This window comes from Bidens hawaiensis, unplaced genomic scaffold, assembly GCF_021521415.1.
Source record: "Bidens hawaiensis isolate Kalapana, Puna unplaced genomic scaffold, B.hawaiensis_p1.1 tig00023933_1, whole genome shotgun sequence".
Lineage (NCBI taxonomy): Eukaryota > Viridiplantae > Streptophyta > Magnoliopsida > Asterales > Asteraceae > Bidens > Bidens hawaiensis.
In genome coordinates, this window is record NW_027493765.1 from 203,801 (window position 1) to 219,919 (window position 16,119).

General features: G+C 33.4%; 1 protein-coding gene and 1 pseudogene across 1 annotated transcript; one reads left to right on the forward strand and one right to left on the reverse strand.

Annotated features, from left to right (window-relative positions):
* Nucleotides 1-717: 717 nt before the first annotated feature.
* Nucleotides 718-3,577, forward strand: LOC143568323 (ubiquitin-conjugating enzyme E2 7). Its single transcript, XM_077054504.1, has 6 exons — nt 718-885; nt 969-1,071; nt 2,581-2,678; nt 2,788-2,888; nt 3,188-3,265; nt 3,346-3,577. The coding sequence occupies exons 1-6, from the start codon at nt 837-839 to the stop codon at nt 3,421-3,423; spliced, it is 507 nt and encodes a 168-aa protein (XP_076910619.1). The 5' UTR covers nt 718-836; the 3' UTR covers nt 3,424-3,577.
* Nucleotides 3,578-6,957: 3,380 nt separating this feature from the next.
* On the reverse strand, nt 6,958-8,153 carry LOC143568324 (putative F-box protein At1g47790; annotated as a pseudogene).
* Nucleotides 8,154-16,119: the final 7,966 nt, after the last annotated feature.

Consider the following 16,119-nt stretch of genomic DNA (forward strand, 5'->3'; position numbering starts at 1 on the left):
GTTTTTTAGTAAAAAGAGTGGTGGTTGTAGAAAAGCCCTAAACTATTATATAACCGTTACTTATTCTCTCTTCCACCGCTTTGATGATCTTTTACTTATGCGCAATTTATAAAATAGTTGTAGTTCTTAAAATATTAATGATTCTAAAAATAATATGGCCATATATAAGATACGAAGGGTGTTCATCAAATCGGTTTGGGATATTCAAATTGAAAATTTTAATAATGGAATTCAACTTCTAATAAAATTCGCAACACCTGATTGAAATAAACTATACAAAATTCGGTTTTTTCGAATAAATCAAATAAAAATGAAAAACCACAAAACATCCATAACTAAGTTTGAGGCCCGTATTTAATGCCCAACTCAATTGATCATAACATTATAAAAAAAAACACTACATCATCTTAATTCGGTTTATTCTAATTGGTTTCTGATTCCTAAATATAAATTCAAACTCAAAACTTAATCCAGATAAAACCGATCCAAACATATCTATTTTCGAATTCGAATTCAACTTAATTCAGTTCAAATTTTGGGTTATTCAAATCCGATTCAAATACTTATCAAACTATAACAAACATAATCCTCTAAAACTTGGAGTAAATAAACAAACACACATCTCAACTCAACTAATTATAAACAGTAAATAAAAAGAGAAAACCAAAATCAATTTTACCAATTTAGAGTTTGGAATAATCAAACTCCAACTCAACTTTACTTCATCATCACTTTCCTATATAACCAACCAAACAACAAACAAACACACATCTCAATTCATTCTATACAAACTCAACTCTGTCGGTTAATCCATCTCTCTCTAGAAGCTTCCTTCAATGGCATCTCCGTCTCAAGCAAGTCTTCTTCTTCAGAAACAGCTCAAAGGTTTTAATTTCTACTTTTAATTCATGGGTCGTTTTGATTTTAATTTAATTTTGTTGGGTCATGATCCGTTGTTGATTTTGCAGATCTCTGTAAGCATCCGGTGGATGGATTCTCAGCAGGTCTTGTGGATGAGAGTAATTTGTTTGAATGGAGCGTTACGATTATTGGACCCCCGGATACTTTATAGTATGCTTATTATTATTAATATTATTATTGTTTTTGGTTATTTATTATTGTTATTGTGGGATTTGTTTGTTGGTTTAAGTTTAGGAAGTTAATTATGTGAGATTTATGATTCTAGGATGTTAGGGTTTGGTAATTACTATTGTTTAAGTTTAATTTTATGGTCTTGTTAGGTTATTGATAATCGGCCTGGTTTATATTGTTGTGTTGAATGTTAGTTAGGAGTGTAAATTAGCAAGAGGTTGGCTTGTTTTGATACACGAGAAGCTCGGGCTTTTTTTTTTTGAACAACAGAGGATCTCACGTGTAAACCTACCTTTCTGATGCGCGGGAACCGGATGGAGATCCACTTTATCGGGGTTCGAACCCTGGATTAAAGCCCTGATTCATCCGTTAACCCAGATGTCCCTCGAAATGGACCAAGTGGGAATCGAACCTACGTATTTGAGAAAAACTTTAACAAGCCTAAGCTTGGCTATTAAGTCTGTTAATTGTATTTAGTTAGGGTTTTAGCCCATTTGGTTAGATAGAGCCCATGGGCCTTTTATGGGCTGTTAGCTAGGGTTTAGTTGTGTATATATAGGTGTAGTGGCTTATGTATTAGATACACCTTCAAGTAATAAACATTACTTTCACTACAACCATCTTCTTTACAAAGTCCAAAACAGTAAAAGCTTAAAAATACACTAGGCTTGTTAAGGCTCAACTAGTCTGAACTATTTTTCCATACAAGGCTCGAGCTTGGTCTTGATAACTAAACGAGTTTTATTTGAGGCTGCTTAGCTTGGGCTCAATATGGTTTCGCTTGTTTCAAGCCTTTTATCGATCAATCTCGAGTAGCTTGCAAGTGGCTCGGCTCGTTTGTACCCATAGTATTAGTTAGGAATTTTATTTTGTGAAATTTGGAAAGTTGGGGCCTGTTAATTGCTCTTGTTTTAGTTTATTTTGTATTCTCTTGGGATATTGATTTTGTTTGTGATGTTAGGGTTTATTTTGTTATGTTCAATATTTGTTTACGAACTTATTTTGTGAATTTGGAATGTTAGGGTTTGTTAATTGTTCCGGTTTTAGTTTAACTTTATGCTCTTGTTATGCTATTGATTTTATTTGTGATGTTGGGGTTTATATGTTATGTTAAATATCAGTTTAGGAAGTTAATTTTGTGAAATTTGGAATGTTAGGGTTTGTTAATTGCTTTTGTTTTTGTTTATTTATATTATGTTATTGATTTTATTTTATTTGTGATTTGTGATGTTAGGGCTTAGGGTTTATCTTGCTACGTTCAATATTAGTTTAGGAACTTAGTTGTATTGATTTTAATTTAGTTTATTTTGTATGCTCTCATTAGTTTATTTTGATTAACTGTTGAATTCGAGGTTAAATTTCCTATTATTTTACTAAATTGCGTTATAAGTTCTATTTGTAGATCTTGTATGGAGTTGGCTGATTACTATTACTAGTTTATAGATGAAATATATGTTTCTAACTCATGATTCGGGTTCATTGTTTCAGTGAGGGTGGCTTCTTTAATGCAATAATGACATTTCCACAAAATTACCCAAATAGTCCTCCAACCGTACGGTTTACATCCGAGGTTTGGCATCCAAACGGTTAGTAGTTTTTATGTGTGATTACACCATGCAAGAAAATATAAAAAAAACCAACACTTTGGGTTAAAAGATTATAGGTTTTGAATATTATATTTTGGTGTTTTGACAGTTTACCCTGATGGTAAGGTTTGTATATCAATTCTTCATCCTCCTGGTGATGATCCAAACGGGTATGAGCTTGCAAGTGAGCGTTGGACACCTGTTCATACGGTATGCATTTGTTATTGCATTAATATTCATGTTCATGTCTATTGCTTCTACAATTATCTTTGTCATACACTCAAAACTGTTTTCAAATATGAAAGTCTTAAAAGTTTACATTGCTAATTTGATTATATGATCACAATATGTTTCACATTAACGTCGTAGATGCTCGACTTTTAGTTATACCATATAGATAATTGTATACTTGTATATTGATTGTAGTGTATAAAAGGTTTATGCTGTAGTCTTTTATTATCTTTTTAGTTCAGTTTTTGTTTCATTATATAACATTATTGTGTGTACAGGTTGAGAGTATAGTGTTGAGCATTATTTCAATGCTTTCAAGCCCGAACGATGAATCACCAGCAAATGTTGAAGCTGCGGTAATATACTTATTGTTATATTTGTTGATTGATATTACTTTATATTGGTTGATTGTTGACAATATTTGTGATGTTTGCAGAAAGAATGGAGAGAAAGAAGAGATGAATTCAGGAAGAAAGTGGGGAGGTGTGTGAGGAAGTCACAAGAATTCATGTAAAAGTGGTATGCCTTAATTTTAAACCAACTACTTGTAGAATCAAACATTGACAATGCCATTGCTTGTTTTATGGATTTTTTTGTTTGTTTGTTTGTTTGTTTTGTATTGTGTTGTTTTTATGATTCCTTTTGTTTATGGCTGAAATCAAATCAAATGAAATGGTTGGTTTACTTGTAGTTTGTTTTGAATCAAGGGAAATAATTTCGGAATGTGAGTTTGCGTTTGTTTACATGACATTAGGGTGATAAATATATTGGATTGTTAGAGCATTTCAATATTTGTTTACATCACATTAGGGTGATAAATATATTGGCTTGTTAGAGCATTTCAATGCATGAGATATGTCTAATAAAGCATGTGACATAAGGTTAAAGGTTGTCCTATAACATTCAATGCATGAGATACATCTAATAAAGCATGTGACACAGGGGTAAAGGTTGTCTGGTATGAATCTCAATTTGTTAAAACACAGTTACGATAATGTTCGTTAAACTTTACTAACCTTTTATAAATTTAAAAAATAATTGCAACTTAACTCTTTAACTTTTAACCATATATTTTTTTTAATTTCATTTTTAACTCAACTTTCACTCATTATTTTTAAACGGTCATAAGTTTTTCATACGTCTATATTTTAAAAAAAATGCATAATAAAAATGAGCATTTTATTCTCTTTAATTTAAGTATAGTATTGCTATAGTTTGTTTTTAGTTAAAAAAATATTAGCATTTTACGTAGCGATGTTTGTGATCCGGTTTTGATGGTTTTTATAACAAAGTATAAAATAATCAAAGGAAAAGTGAAGAAACAAAACAAGCAAGAGGAAGAATGGAGAAAATAAAATAAGTAGATTCCATCCCACATTGGTGGAGGAAGTAAGTGGAATGCTTCCACTTTCGTATAAATAAGAATGTAAGTTCTTATCTCATATCGATAAATTACAAAACTTGTAAGCTCTTTATAAGAATGAGAGCTCATATGATAATATTTTTATGTGATAAATCACATCCAATGGTCGTCTGGCGGAGTGCGATGGGCGCAATGTGGTGCTTCAATGTTGCACGCTCACATCGTTGTGAGCTGCTTAAGGGTCGCCTTAGTGTTTATGTGGAAAAGTAAGATTTTTAAAATCCTCCCATCGCGCTACGCGACGGGTTAGATTTGTCTCGTCGTGTATTGCGACGACGTGTAAGTTATCCAAAATTATTGCGGTTGTCAAGATACCTAAGGACCTTTAAGTAACCCATCGCGATACGCGACGTGGAGGTTACGCTGAAGAGACACGTTGCCTGCCACGTGGCGTGTCACGTAGCCTATCTAGGGCTGACTTAGCAACCCTATAGGTCTCATCGGGAAAAATGTGAGTTTTCCGGGCAAAAACATTTTTCCGGCGACCTACAACTAATGGCGTTAGAATTCTGTTAGTCGCAGACCGTTATGAACAAATACGTTAAAAGTTGGGCCGTTAGCATTCGATTCGTTAGTTAAAACCGTCAATCACCAAAGACGATAGTTGAGATTAATAAAATCCAATATACCTAACATAATCACCTAACTACTTGTTTTAAGGAATCACGGTACTCTTTTCATGACTGTAGTACGTTTTTGCTTTTCCCGTTATAAAAACAATAAAGATTCATGCTTGTTACATGAACCTAATTTCATAAGTGTGTTACTTCCATGTAATGAAAATTGCAACATCAATCAAAACCGTTAAGACTTATTTGTAAATACAACGTTGGACAATATGCATAACCAGCAGTTTCTATGTAACATGGTTTATATACTTACATAATTATAAAGTTTATATTATTCAATGTGATAAATTAATTTGCGTGAAAAATATGGTTTAAGAGGTTTTATGCATTATAAAAATGCACTTTATTAGGATTGAAACGGGTTCAGATCCTTATAAGTGTAAGGTTTAAAGGATTTTGGGTGACAAAATTTGTTGTTAAGAAAAAGGCATCACATATGTCACAATCTATACTTTATTATAATACATAGAGTAAAGTGCCATTTTTGTCTTTGTGGTTTGGCAAATAATGTGAATTTAGTCCAAAAAGTTTATTTTTTGCACATGGACCATTCACATTTCCCAATTCTTGCCAATTACATCCAAATCACTAGCCATGTTAAATTTAATCGTTAAGTTAGGGATAGACATGTTTTTTCACTCTTTCTTTATTATATGAGTAAAGTGCCAAAATCGTCCCTGAGGTTTGGTCAAATTTGCGAATTTCGTCCAAAAATATTTGTTGTTCGCCATTTAAACTCTCGATGTTTCTCAATCGTTGCCGTTCAAATTATTAACTCAATCTAAATTCATCGTTAACTCAGGGGTGCCACTGTCCTTTTACATGTTTTATTATTATTATTATTATTATTATTATTATTATTATTATTATTATTATTATTATTATTATTATTATTATTATGTCTTTGTTCGATGACATGTATAACATCTCATGATTCCTATGTTTGAATCCAATAAAGTATCCGTTATATTTTTATTCTTTATTTTTAGTCATATAAAGGGGTTAGCTAAGTGTAATAATAATAATAATAATAATAATAATGTAAACGAACATGTAAAAGGACAGTAACACCCTTGAGTTAACGTTGAATTTAGACCGAATTAACAATTTGGACGAAATTGGCAACAGTCGGGAAACATCGAGGGTCTAATGCCGAAAAAATATATTTTTGGACGAAATTCCAAATGTGACCAAACCTTGGGGGACGATTTTGACACTTTACTCATATAATAAAGAAAGAGTGAAAAGACATGCCTACCCTTGACTTAACGATTAAATTTAACAACGTTAGTGATTTGGATGCAATTGGCAAAAATTGGGAAACGTGGATGGTCCATATACAAAAAATAAATTTTTTGAACTAAATTTGCATTCTTTGACAAACCACAAGGACGAAAATGACACTTTACTCTAATACATATGAAAATGATATTTTAAGAATTGTTTGATTTCACGATTTATGAGTGTTCATTTATATGGTAAAACACTTGACGCATTCGCTTTAAGGGGTAATAATTTTTTAAATGGTAAAATTGTATTTTGAACAACTAATAATAATAATTAGTATACATTATTAAATAACAAAAATTTAATTCATGTCAATGAGTTGGTGGTGGAGTTGGTGGAGGTGACCCGATTCATGCTCCCATCATTTAGTTTTGGTGGCACCGGGTGATGATGAGAGACTAGGCGAGCAGGTGACATTCATCAGTTGGATCCTTGAATCGAACGGATTTTATCTCACCTCCCTGCCGTACTTTCGGGCAAGTGTTGACAGACGTTAGCCTTAGGTGCGTGTTTCCCCATATCGAAAGACACGTGTATCCCAATATAACAAATTTAATCAGTAGTCCATTTAAAAGATTCACTGGCCATTTAAAAAAAAAGTCACTATACTAAGTAAAATGCATATTTAGCTCGTTACATTATTTAATGTAACCTCTAAAAATTATTATTTTTATTTTAATAATAATAAGACCATGCCTATACTTTTAACTTAAGTTAAAGACATTATACTTTCCACATGTTCGTTGACATTCATGAGAACCAAACTACAACTAAACTCTAAATCAGTCAACCCACCAATCTCCACCTTCCTCACTTCATTCTTGTTAATATTATACAACACCACACAAAACGGTTTAACTAACCTTTTATCCGCAAATATCATCTCGCCGGAAAGCGTAGTTCCGGCGAACTTAAACCTCCTGCGATCTTTCATCTCACCAAACATCACCGGAATCGTGACACACTTCTTTACCCATTCATCTTCACCATCCATTAATATCCACATAGTCAAAATATTATCATCACCATTTGTAACACCTTGATGGTCAACAATAGTCAATCTCCAGTCGAGTTCGATTAAAACGCTTTCTTCCAAATTCGAAACCGGTTCATCGATCATTTTAATTATTCGAAACTCTTCGCAAGTAACATCGAATGCGATCATGATAGGTTTCTCCAAAGCGGACATGCTCGGAAAGGCCCTAAAGTAGATGTGACCATTTATGCATAGGCTTTCGTTAAAAGGGAAAGTACGAAGGACCTTCAGCGATCCTTTGCCAGGATCCGGATCCTGATCCGGATCCGATAGTGAATACTCGATGCTCCATGGTGATGTTGTCGTTATGGCACGTGATCCAAGTGTCTAGCACTTGGTGTGGTTTGACCGATGACGTGTCGCTGGCGCTAGTAACGGCGCATGCGACACCGTCCATGGGAGTTTGATGAATTTGCGAGTCGAGGGGTTGCAAACACACATGGATCCTAAATTTAAGCAAACGATGCCGTTTAGTGATTGTGAGACGAACGGGTGGGCGAATCCGGGGATGGTGAGGAGTCGGGTCGGGTTTGGGGCGGGTCGGGTTTGGGGCGAGGGAATCTCGAGGGAGAAAATTGTGCGTTCGGAGGTGAAGCGGTTGATGAAAGTGAGGATGAGAGTTACGGGAGCGCCCGCGGTGGCGGAGTGATGGAAGTGGGTTTTGGAGAAAGATGGGTGGGTGATGGTGGAGTTCCATCTAGTCGAAACGGAGCGAAATTGGGCCAGGGATTTAACCGGGAGGCGTGTGAGGATTTCGGATATGAGTTCGTGTGGAATGGGTACAGATACTGGTACAAGTTCGGATTCGGGTCGGGTGTTATTTTCTTCATTCATTGTTTTCGTTTTATGGTTTAGTTGTATGGAGGAGTGTGGTGTGTTATATAGCACGTAGGGACCAATCCGGGTTAAGTTGGACTTTCTAACCGGATCTTGATAACATAAAAAAATATAAAATGTTATTATATTTCGCAACCTATTAAAATATTTAACGTTACACCGTATCCAATTAATCTTTTTTCTTTCTGTCCAATACTTTTGAGTGTAAAATACTTCGTGCTTAATTAGACGGACTGATGTATGAAGTATGAACTTTTCTTTGATGACGTGTCAGCCTAGCACCTCATAATTAACACTCGAGAAATAGAGATGATCGAGTGAATTCATGACCCATCAGTCATTTAAATTACTGTTTTGAGAAAAAAAAATCTAGTTTTATTATGATCGTACATGTTTGATTATATCAAAACACTTTTTGGAAAAAGTCTGGAAGGATTGAAACACATGCCATTTTACACTGATGTCCAAAATTGTTAGCTAAAGTGCAAAACAACCCATGTGCAAAATCTTTCATATTTATAGTTTTTACTTTTTCGTAACTTGAATGCTCGATTGTTATAACTATAAAAAGGTGACAACTGAATGACTTTATTAATGCAATTAATCATTAGCGAGATTATAATGAAATCTGATTAACAAGGCGTTTGGTATTAAACTAAGTTGTTGTTGAAGGTAAGGATGAAAATTAGTTCGTATTTTATGAGATACCTTTTTACTCATATATCGTATAAAGTTACTTTATACCTTTATTTAAAATTGGATTTCTATATGACTAAGCACGTGTATATTAATAATTTAATGTGTTACAATATTATACTATCATAGATGTTTCAGATTAACCCAACAGGTGTCTAAAGTTGCATGTTATTACTAACGGGTTAGATGAAGATTATATATATATACTAAAAACCAAAATCCATTTCTCTCACAAAAATCACTATTCACCCATTCTTGAAGCCACACAAAGTTTATACTAAATTTTTGATCAACGACACACATGCCATCATCTATCACATATACAATTTATAGTACAAAATAACTAACCCTTTATTCACTAACCAAAGAGGTGCTGCTCATCTGTCTCATTTGCCACAGATATCACCACATTTTTTTTATTTGGTAAAAGATTTGGACTTATATATATAGGGGAGGGATTTTTGAGAACCATGTTAAGTTTTAAAACTTAAGAACTCCATTCTATGCCACACATTTAATTAAATGGATTGGAATATGTGGTTGAGATTAAATCTGGCAAAAAAGTCAAAGTAGAAGAGAGAATAAAGATGTAACTGATTACACTAACTTTTACGTCCGTTACACATATGTAAAAAGTCGACTCGGTGCGTAAAAAATTCTGTAATTTTTTTACGTCTATGTAGCCTACATATATTACGCATGTGTAAAAAAGAAAAAAAAATCGTTACACTGAGTTCTTTCGAGTTCTTAAAACTCAAAGGGGTTCTCATTTGAAATCTCCCCTATATATATATATACACACACACAATAATTGTATCATAATCTTTCATTGCATTTTTTTCACCCTTCAATTTGACAAACATTTCAATTTATTGAACTGGGAAGAAACAATGAATTAGAGTTAATGCAGGTTGTCTAATAATAAAAAGTGTTCAATGTCCGAAGTGTTTATGGCTATTTAATTAGTCTTGCGAACGTTCTTATTACACAAAAAAATCAGACTCTACCGCGGCGGGTCAAACAACTAGCTTCACCTAAAAACATTAAAATCCAACCATCACCCTTAATAATATCAATTGGATGTAATCATGTAAGGCCAATCTTAGTCTAGGTTTGACTTGCCCGTAACATCTTCCAAGAAAGTATATAAATAAAATAACCTTAAAAACACAATACGGTCGTTTAAAATAATATATAGAGAAAATTACTGTTTGTATCATTGTGGTTTTAGAGCGGAGACACAATGAGTCTTCGAAATTCTTTTTGAAATGGTTGAGTCCCTGTGGTTTTAGAAACGAACAACTTGAGTCCCTATGGTTTCAGAAACGAATAATTTGAGTCCCTGTGGTTTCAGTAAAATGAAAGTATACCCTGAAAGTTAAGTAACGGCAGGGACTCAAATGGTTCATTTTTGAAACCACAGGGACTCAACCAGTTCAAAAAAATTTTCGAAGACTCATTGTATCTCCGTCTTAAAACCACAGGAACACAAACAGTAATTTTCTCTAATATATATTTAGTAGTTATGGACTTATGGTTTATTGTTTATATAGTTCATTTGTAACAATGGGTCAAGCACGTGAGACATGATAGAGTTGTTTTGCGTGCATTATGGTGGGGCTGCAAATTGACAATAGTCCAAAACCATATCTCAATTGTACACTTTACAGTATCGACAAAACAAAATAATTTACTTAATAATGCGTTAAGATCTTTTTATATGACAGCTCCGTGTTATGTAGTAGCAACATATATTTGTGTGGCTTCCGGCTGTAATCGGGTAGGTGGGTGTCCCGATCTATTAAGTATCAAGCAAGCTTGGTGAAGAAATAAAAGTGTTCGGGTTTATGTGAGTTAGCAATAGATCACGGTTAGGTGGGGTCTTTTTGAAGTATTGTTGTAGCTTCCGGTTGTAATCGGGTAGGTGGGTGTTGGGTGGTAGTTTTATATGTTCCCCTTGGTGATGTTTCGTTTTCTTTTTAACGGTTGAGTTGGGTGTGTTTGGCGTCTTGCTAGCTCATGTTTATATATGATAAGAATATTTTGTTGGTCTTAAAAAAAAATCTTTAATCTAAAGGGCTTGAGCTGGCTTCTTACTACCTACAGGCGCTACAAGTCAGCGCTAATAGTTTATGACAATCAATCAACGCAACGTGACTTATTACAAAATTAAACCGACATGTACTTAAGTTAATAGGTGATTATAAAAGATGGCGAATTAATGATTAAAACATTTTAAAAAAAGGGTTCAACATCCTCAATTTCACATTGTTGAACATGCAGTTGTCTGGCACTGCACTGCCAAATGGGGTAAGTAGTTGCCAGCTTTTAGTCTAGTTAAAACTTTAAAGTCTTCATATAACCATACCAACAAATACCATAAAAGTCGTATCAAGTAACTTATTAAAAAAGGTCCATGTGAGGGTCCCTTAAACATCAATGAGGCACCTTATAATTTTTTAACTAGTCATTTAGATTTAGACAACACCAACCATTATAAAATCTTTCGACATTCATATCGTATTCATTAGGGACGGATCTAGCACAGGTTGAGGGTTAGTCTCCGTGACCCCTCAACTTTCTTAGGAAATAACATTTTAGTGTATTTTTTTACTTCTTCCTTTTATGTATTTGTCATCCCTTAATAGATTTTTTTTTTTAACCCGTGGTACCCCTCAAATGTTCTTCTAGATCTGCTGTCATGAATCAATAAAGCATCCATTAAAAGCACATGGTGTTCTTGATAATTAACTTGATATTATCTTCATTTGCAATAACCAATTAATTATCACATAAATAACCTGTTATTTTGATTTAAGAAAAATCCGATTTTATTTGTAGAATTCATTCTAATAATGACATGAATAGTATCTTCCCAAATATAATGATAAATAATAATATTTTAAAGAATTATTTCTCATCTACTCACAATCACTCATAACCACCCCCGTATAGTTTCCACTCACAAATATATGCTACGAGGAGGAGTTGGGGGAATGCTCTTAACACAGTGGATTTCGCATGTATACATTTAATAAGGTGACAAAAGTTGTCAAAATTTATCTTTTGACATTTGAAGTATATTTTGCACATGCAAAATATTTTACTATGGCATTAACTTTCTACATTTTTAGTAAAAGAAACTTTTATTTTGTAATTATATCTAAAATAAGTTTTAGCATATCTCCTGGGATGTAAAATAGTTTCTTAAAGATATATTTAAAAGTCATGTGTTTAGTTTTGGAATTTAATACAATTTCAGAAAAATGATCCTAAGGTTATAAATATTGTTATCACATGATTATGCTATTGCCATTGGCGGTCTTGTGGTCCAGTATCAAGAGGGTGATAGTTGACGTTTGTGATCTTTGTGGTCTTTGGTTGATATTCTGTCTCAGAATGACTCACTCGAACATTAGGTGTCGTTTCAAACTCTCTTAAAGAAAAGGCTAGTATTGTTATTGGGCATGTCGTCCAAACCGCTCGACGCTCGAACTCGCTCGTCGCTCGCTCGGAATATGCTCGGAAAATGCTCGCTCGTTTTTTCGCTCGATTGTAAACGAGCAGTTCTGCTCGGTTCGGTTTGTAAACGAGCCAAGCAACGAGCAAAGGTCTGTTCGGTTCGGTTCGGCTCGAATATTTTTAATTTATTTTATATATAATTATATATGACTAAATATATAAATATATAGACAATACACATAAAACATAAGTATATAATTTTTTTAACCCTTTAAAATTTTTCCTCTTCCATCAATTTAATAGTTTTATTAGTCGAGTCAACTTTTCAGAATACTAAAAGTTTGTTTACATATTCATTATATCTCACTTCAAACTTCGAACTCCTAAAAATTTACAACCTATTATGCGTTTGTCTAAAAAACTACTAATTTGTTTACAAAATATATTATTTATAGCATTCAAACTTGTTTCTTATTAAAATTTTTAAAGTGAAAAAGAAATTAAAAATGCTCGAAATCGCTCGATGTTCGATCGAAAAAAGCTCGGTTCGATTTTGACTCGTTTCGTTTTTCGCTCGATTTGAATTTCAGCCGTTCGGTTCGGTTGTAAACGAGCCAATAAACGAACAAGCCTTCGCTCGATTCGGCTCGGCTCGTCAACAGCCCTACAAAAGGGCCAACCCATTTTCAAGGTCTATTGTCTATATACCCAAAGCCTTTCCTATTACCTTTCATTCTTAACCTTTTTATGGGCCTACTTCGGATTAATATACGGATATATGGTCCAATGTCGTTAGATTTCGATGGAAGCATTGTCTTTTACTCTTTATAAATAAACTTTAGATTTATTCTGGTGTTTTCTAATTAATTTTTCTAGTGAATTTAACATACAATACATATGAAAAGCAAAATTTAATTGTTACATATAATACTTTTTATGTAAATATAACATAAATATAATACTTTTCAATTCGTGTAAAAGAATACAAAAAAAATTTCTAGCAAATGTATCATACATATAAAAAAAATAATATAATTGTTACATTGAGTTCTTAAAACTTAAATTAGTTCTCAAATGAACTCAATCCAAGTTAGGTTGCTTGCCTCCTTGGTTAGCCAAATTTAGCGCGCAATTTTTATAATGCTTATCAAACGATGGCGTTTCGATTTTACCAGACCTGACCCTGTCAATTTTTAATAGCATTTGCATTTTTCCAACCGTTTTTCCTTCTTGTTATAAATTGCATCCATATGTTTTATACATTTAGCTTTGAGCTTTCTTTTTTTTTGCCTATCACTTTTTGATCTCTCAACTTGCATTTCTTCAACGGTCTCCTTCTCGTCAGTAGAAATATCTTCTGGTTGATCCATTTTATACAAATTCACTAGTGATTAATATCCATTATTATCACACAAAACACGCAGTTCATATTCATGCGATGGATGTCCTACACTAGATTAAACTTAACATAATGAAAATACATGGTTTGTGTTATTTTTGGAGATAAGAGATTGATATTCATGTAACTACATGCACGACTTGTAAGAAACATTATGGCCAGTTACGTGAAGAAATTGATATTCATGTAAATTTCAATCAATTAATATTCATGTTATCATGTAAAGTTCAATCAATTAATCGTGAAAGATTCAATCAATTAATTAATATTCATGTTACGTGAAAAAAACGTATTTATATTAGTCATGTAGAGTTTAAAGAGGAAAACTAAAATCACGCAAATACGTGAAAAAATTGTGAACGGTTATTCTTTATCAAGGAATAAGATAAACAAATAAAGACATGTGAAGATGCGATCGAACATATGCAAGAGATTGAGAGGACTTTATGAGGGTGTTTGGGATTGCTTATTTAACTCTAAAAGTGTTTTTTGTCAAAAGTGCTTATTGGCTTCTGGCTTTTTGAAAAGGAGTTTTTAAAAAAGTGTTTGGATTAGCTTATGTGGTTGGAAAAACCATGAGCACTTTTTAAAAAAAGGTCTGGCTTAGCTTATTTACATAAAATGACCAAAAAGGGTAAAGGGTGGGTAGATTAGTAAAAATCCAATCAAAAATCCAAAAGTATTTTTGAAAAGCTCCAAATTGAGGCTTTTAGAAAAATGTCTTTTCAAGCCAATTAAAAAGCCAAAACAAAAAGGGCTTTTACATTTGCCAAACACCTTTTTTGCTTATTGGCTTTTTGAAAAAGCCAATAAGCTAATAAGTATTTTTCAAACACAATCCCAAACACCCTCTATATCTGCCTTCAGGTTGTAAGGAGATCATCAGAGAAGATTAGCATACGATCGTAACTAGGACGTTAACAAACCTTGAATATGAAAAGTTCGTTATAGAGATACGGATTAAAATTCTGAATTTGAATCTCTGCTTCTTAGTTCCAGGTATTGAGCTTTCGGTTTTACCTTGAACCGGTCGAGGAACCGTTTAATGCAAAAACTGAGAAATTGAAACCATAAGGTAACACATTTTGGCGGTTTTGATACATTGGTTATGTACCTGTTACTTGGTTCTGCCAGTTCCGAACCATTTCTTGCTCACTCCTATAGATCATCATTGATGAATGAATATCAAGAATACATGAAAAAAATCAAGCATATCACACGTCTGTCACTAATGCATCAAACTTAGGGTTGGGGAGGGGGGTGATTGTTAGGAATATTCTTAAGCGTTCACGCAAAACATAAAAGTCTGTAAGAAAAATCGGAAGATAGACAGATGATTGAATTTTGCCGGGAAACATAATTTTTGGTTTTACAAGCCTAAAATTCGTCAAACCAAAAATTTTGAACCAACTATTTGAAATAAATTTGGAACTTTGAAGATTGAACCAAATTCAACCTACCGGTGTTAAGACAATCTACTTGTGTTAGTGGACAAGTGGTGCACAAATCCACAACGATAAACTTAAGGATAAGGACCCACATGTTGAACGAAAAACCAAAACGAATTTAATACTTGTTTTCGTCGACCGAAATACCCCTATAAATAGCAATTCAAAGTCACAAAAGAAGATGAATGAGTGCAAGCGAGCTTAACATGCACCGGATCACTTCCAAATTTGAACTTAACTTTTTACATAAAATTCTTAGTATTTTTTGTATTAGCAAATAACATTCAATCACTTTTGTAAACATTTATAGGTGATATAAAATCAAAATTCTATACTCATTCTTTTGAAGGTTTGATTTCTTATTGCACACAAATTTTTATTTGCTATGTTAAAATCAATAAGATAAACATAACTTAGCCATTATCTGCACCGTTTATGATGCTACAAGAAACTTTGTTGCTACATATCATCACACACGAAAAAGTGCTAGTGGTGAAGAGAAAAGTAACAGAGGGGGAGTGGGAAACACATAATGAATTAATTAACGTGAAAAAACTAAAGAAAGAGTGGGGTCCGTAAGCCTCCCATTACATATGCTCAATGTTTTAAAACCGGTTTTTTAATTATACCGTATTTGGTTTAAAATCGGTTGAATCGGAATGTACCGGGAGGTTCAACCGGGCTGGATATATTACCACGAAACTCCATATAAATACAATTTCAACTCAAAAATAGCCCAAAAGTACATTAATAAACAACACATATAAACCAAATATCACACATTAACAATGCTCGAGTCAATTAGGAAGTTAGTACTTTGTATACGAACTACTATCGAGCCATGGGTCTCACTGGAAGTAGCCTCTCTATTCCTACGGGGTAGAGGTAAGGCTGTCTACATCTTACTCTCCTCAGACCCTACCATAACTTTGCTATTGGTGGGATTTACCGAGTACGATGATGATGATGATGATGTACTTTGTATACGAAATG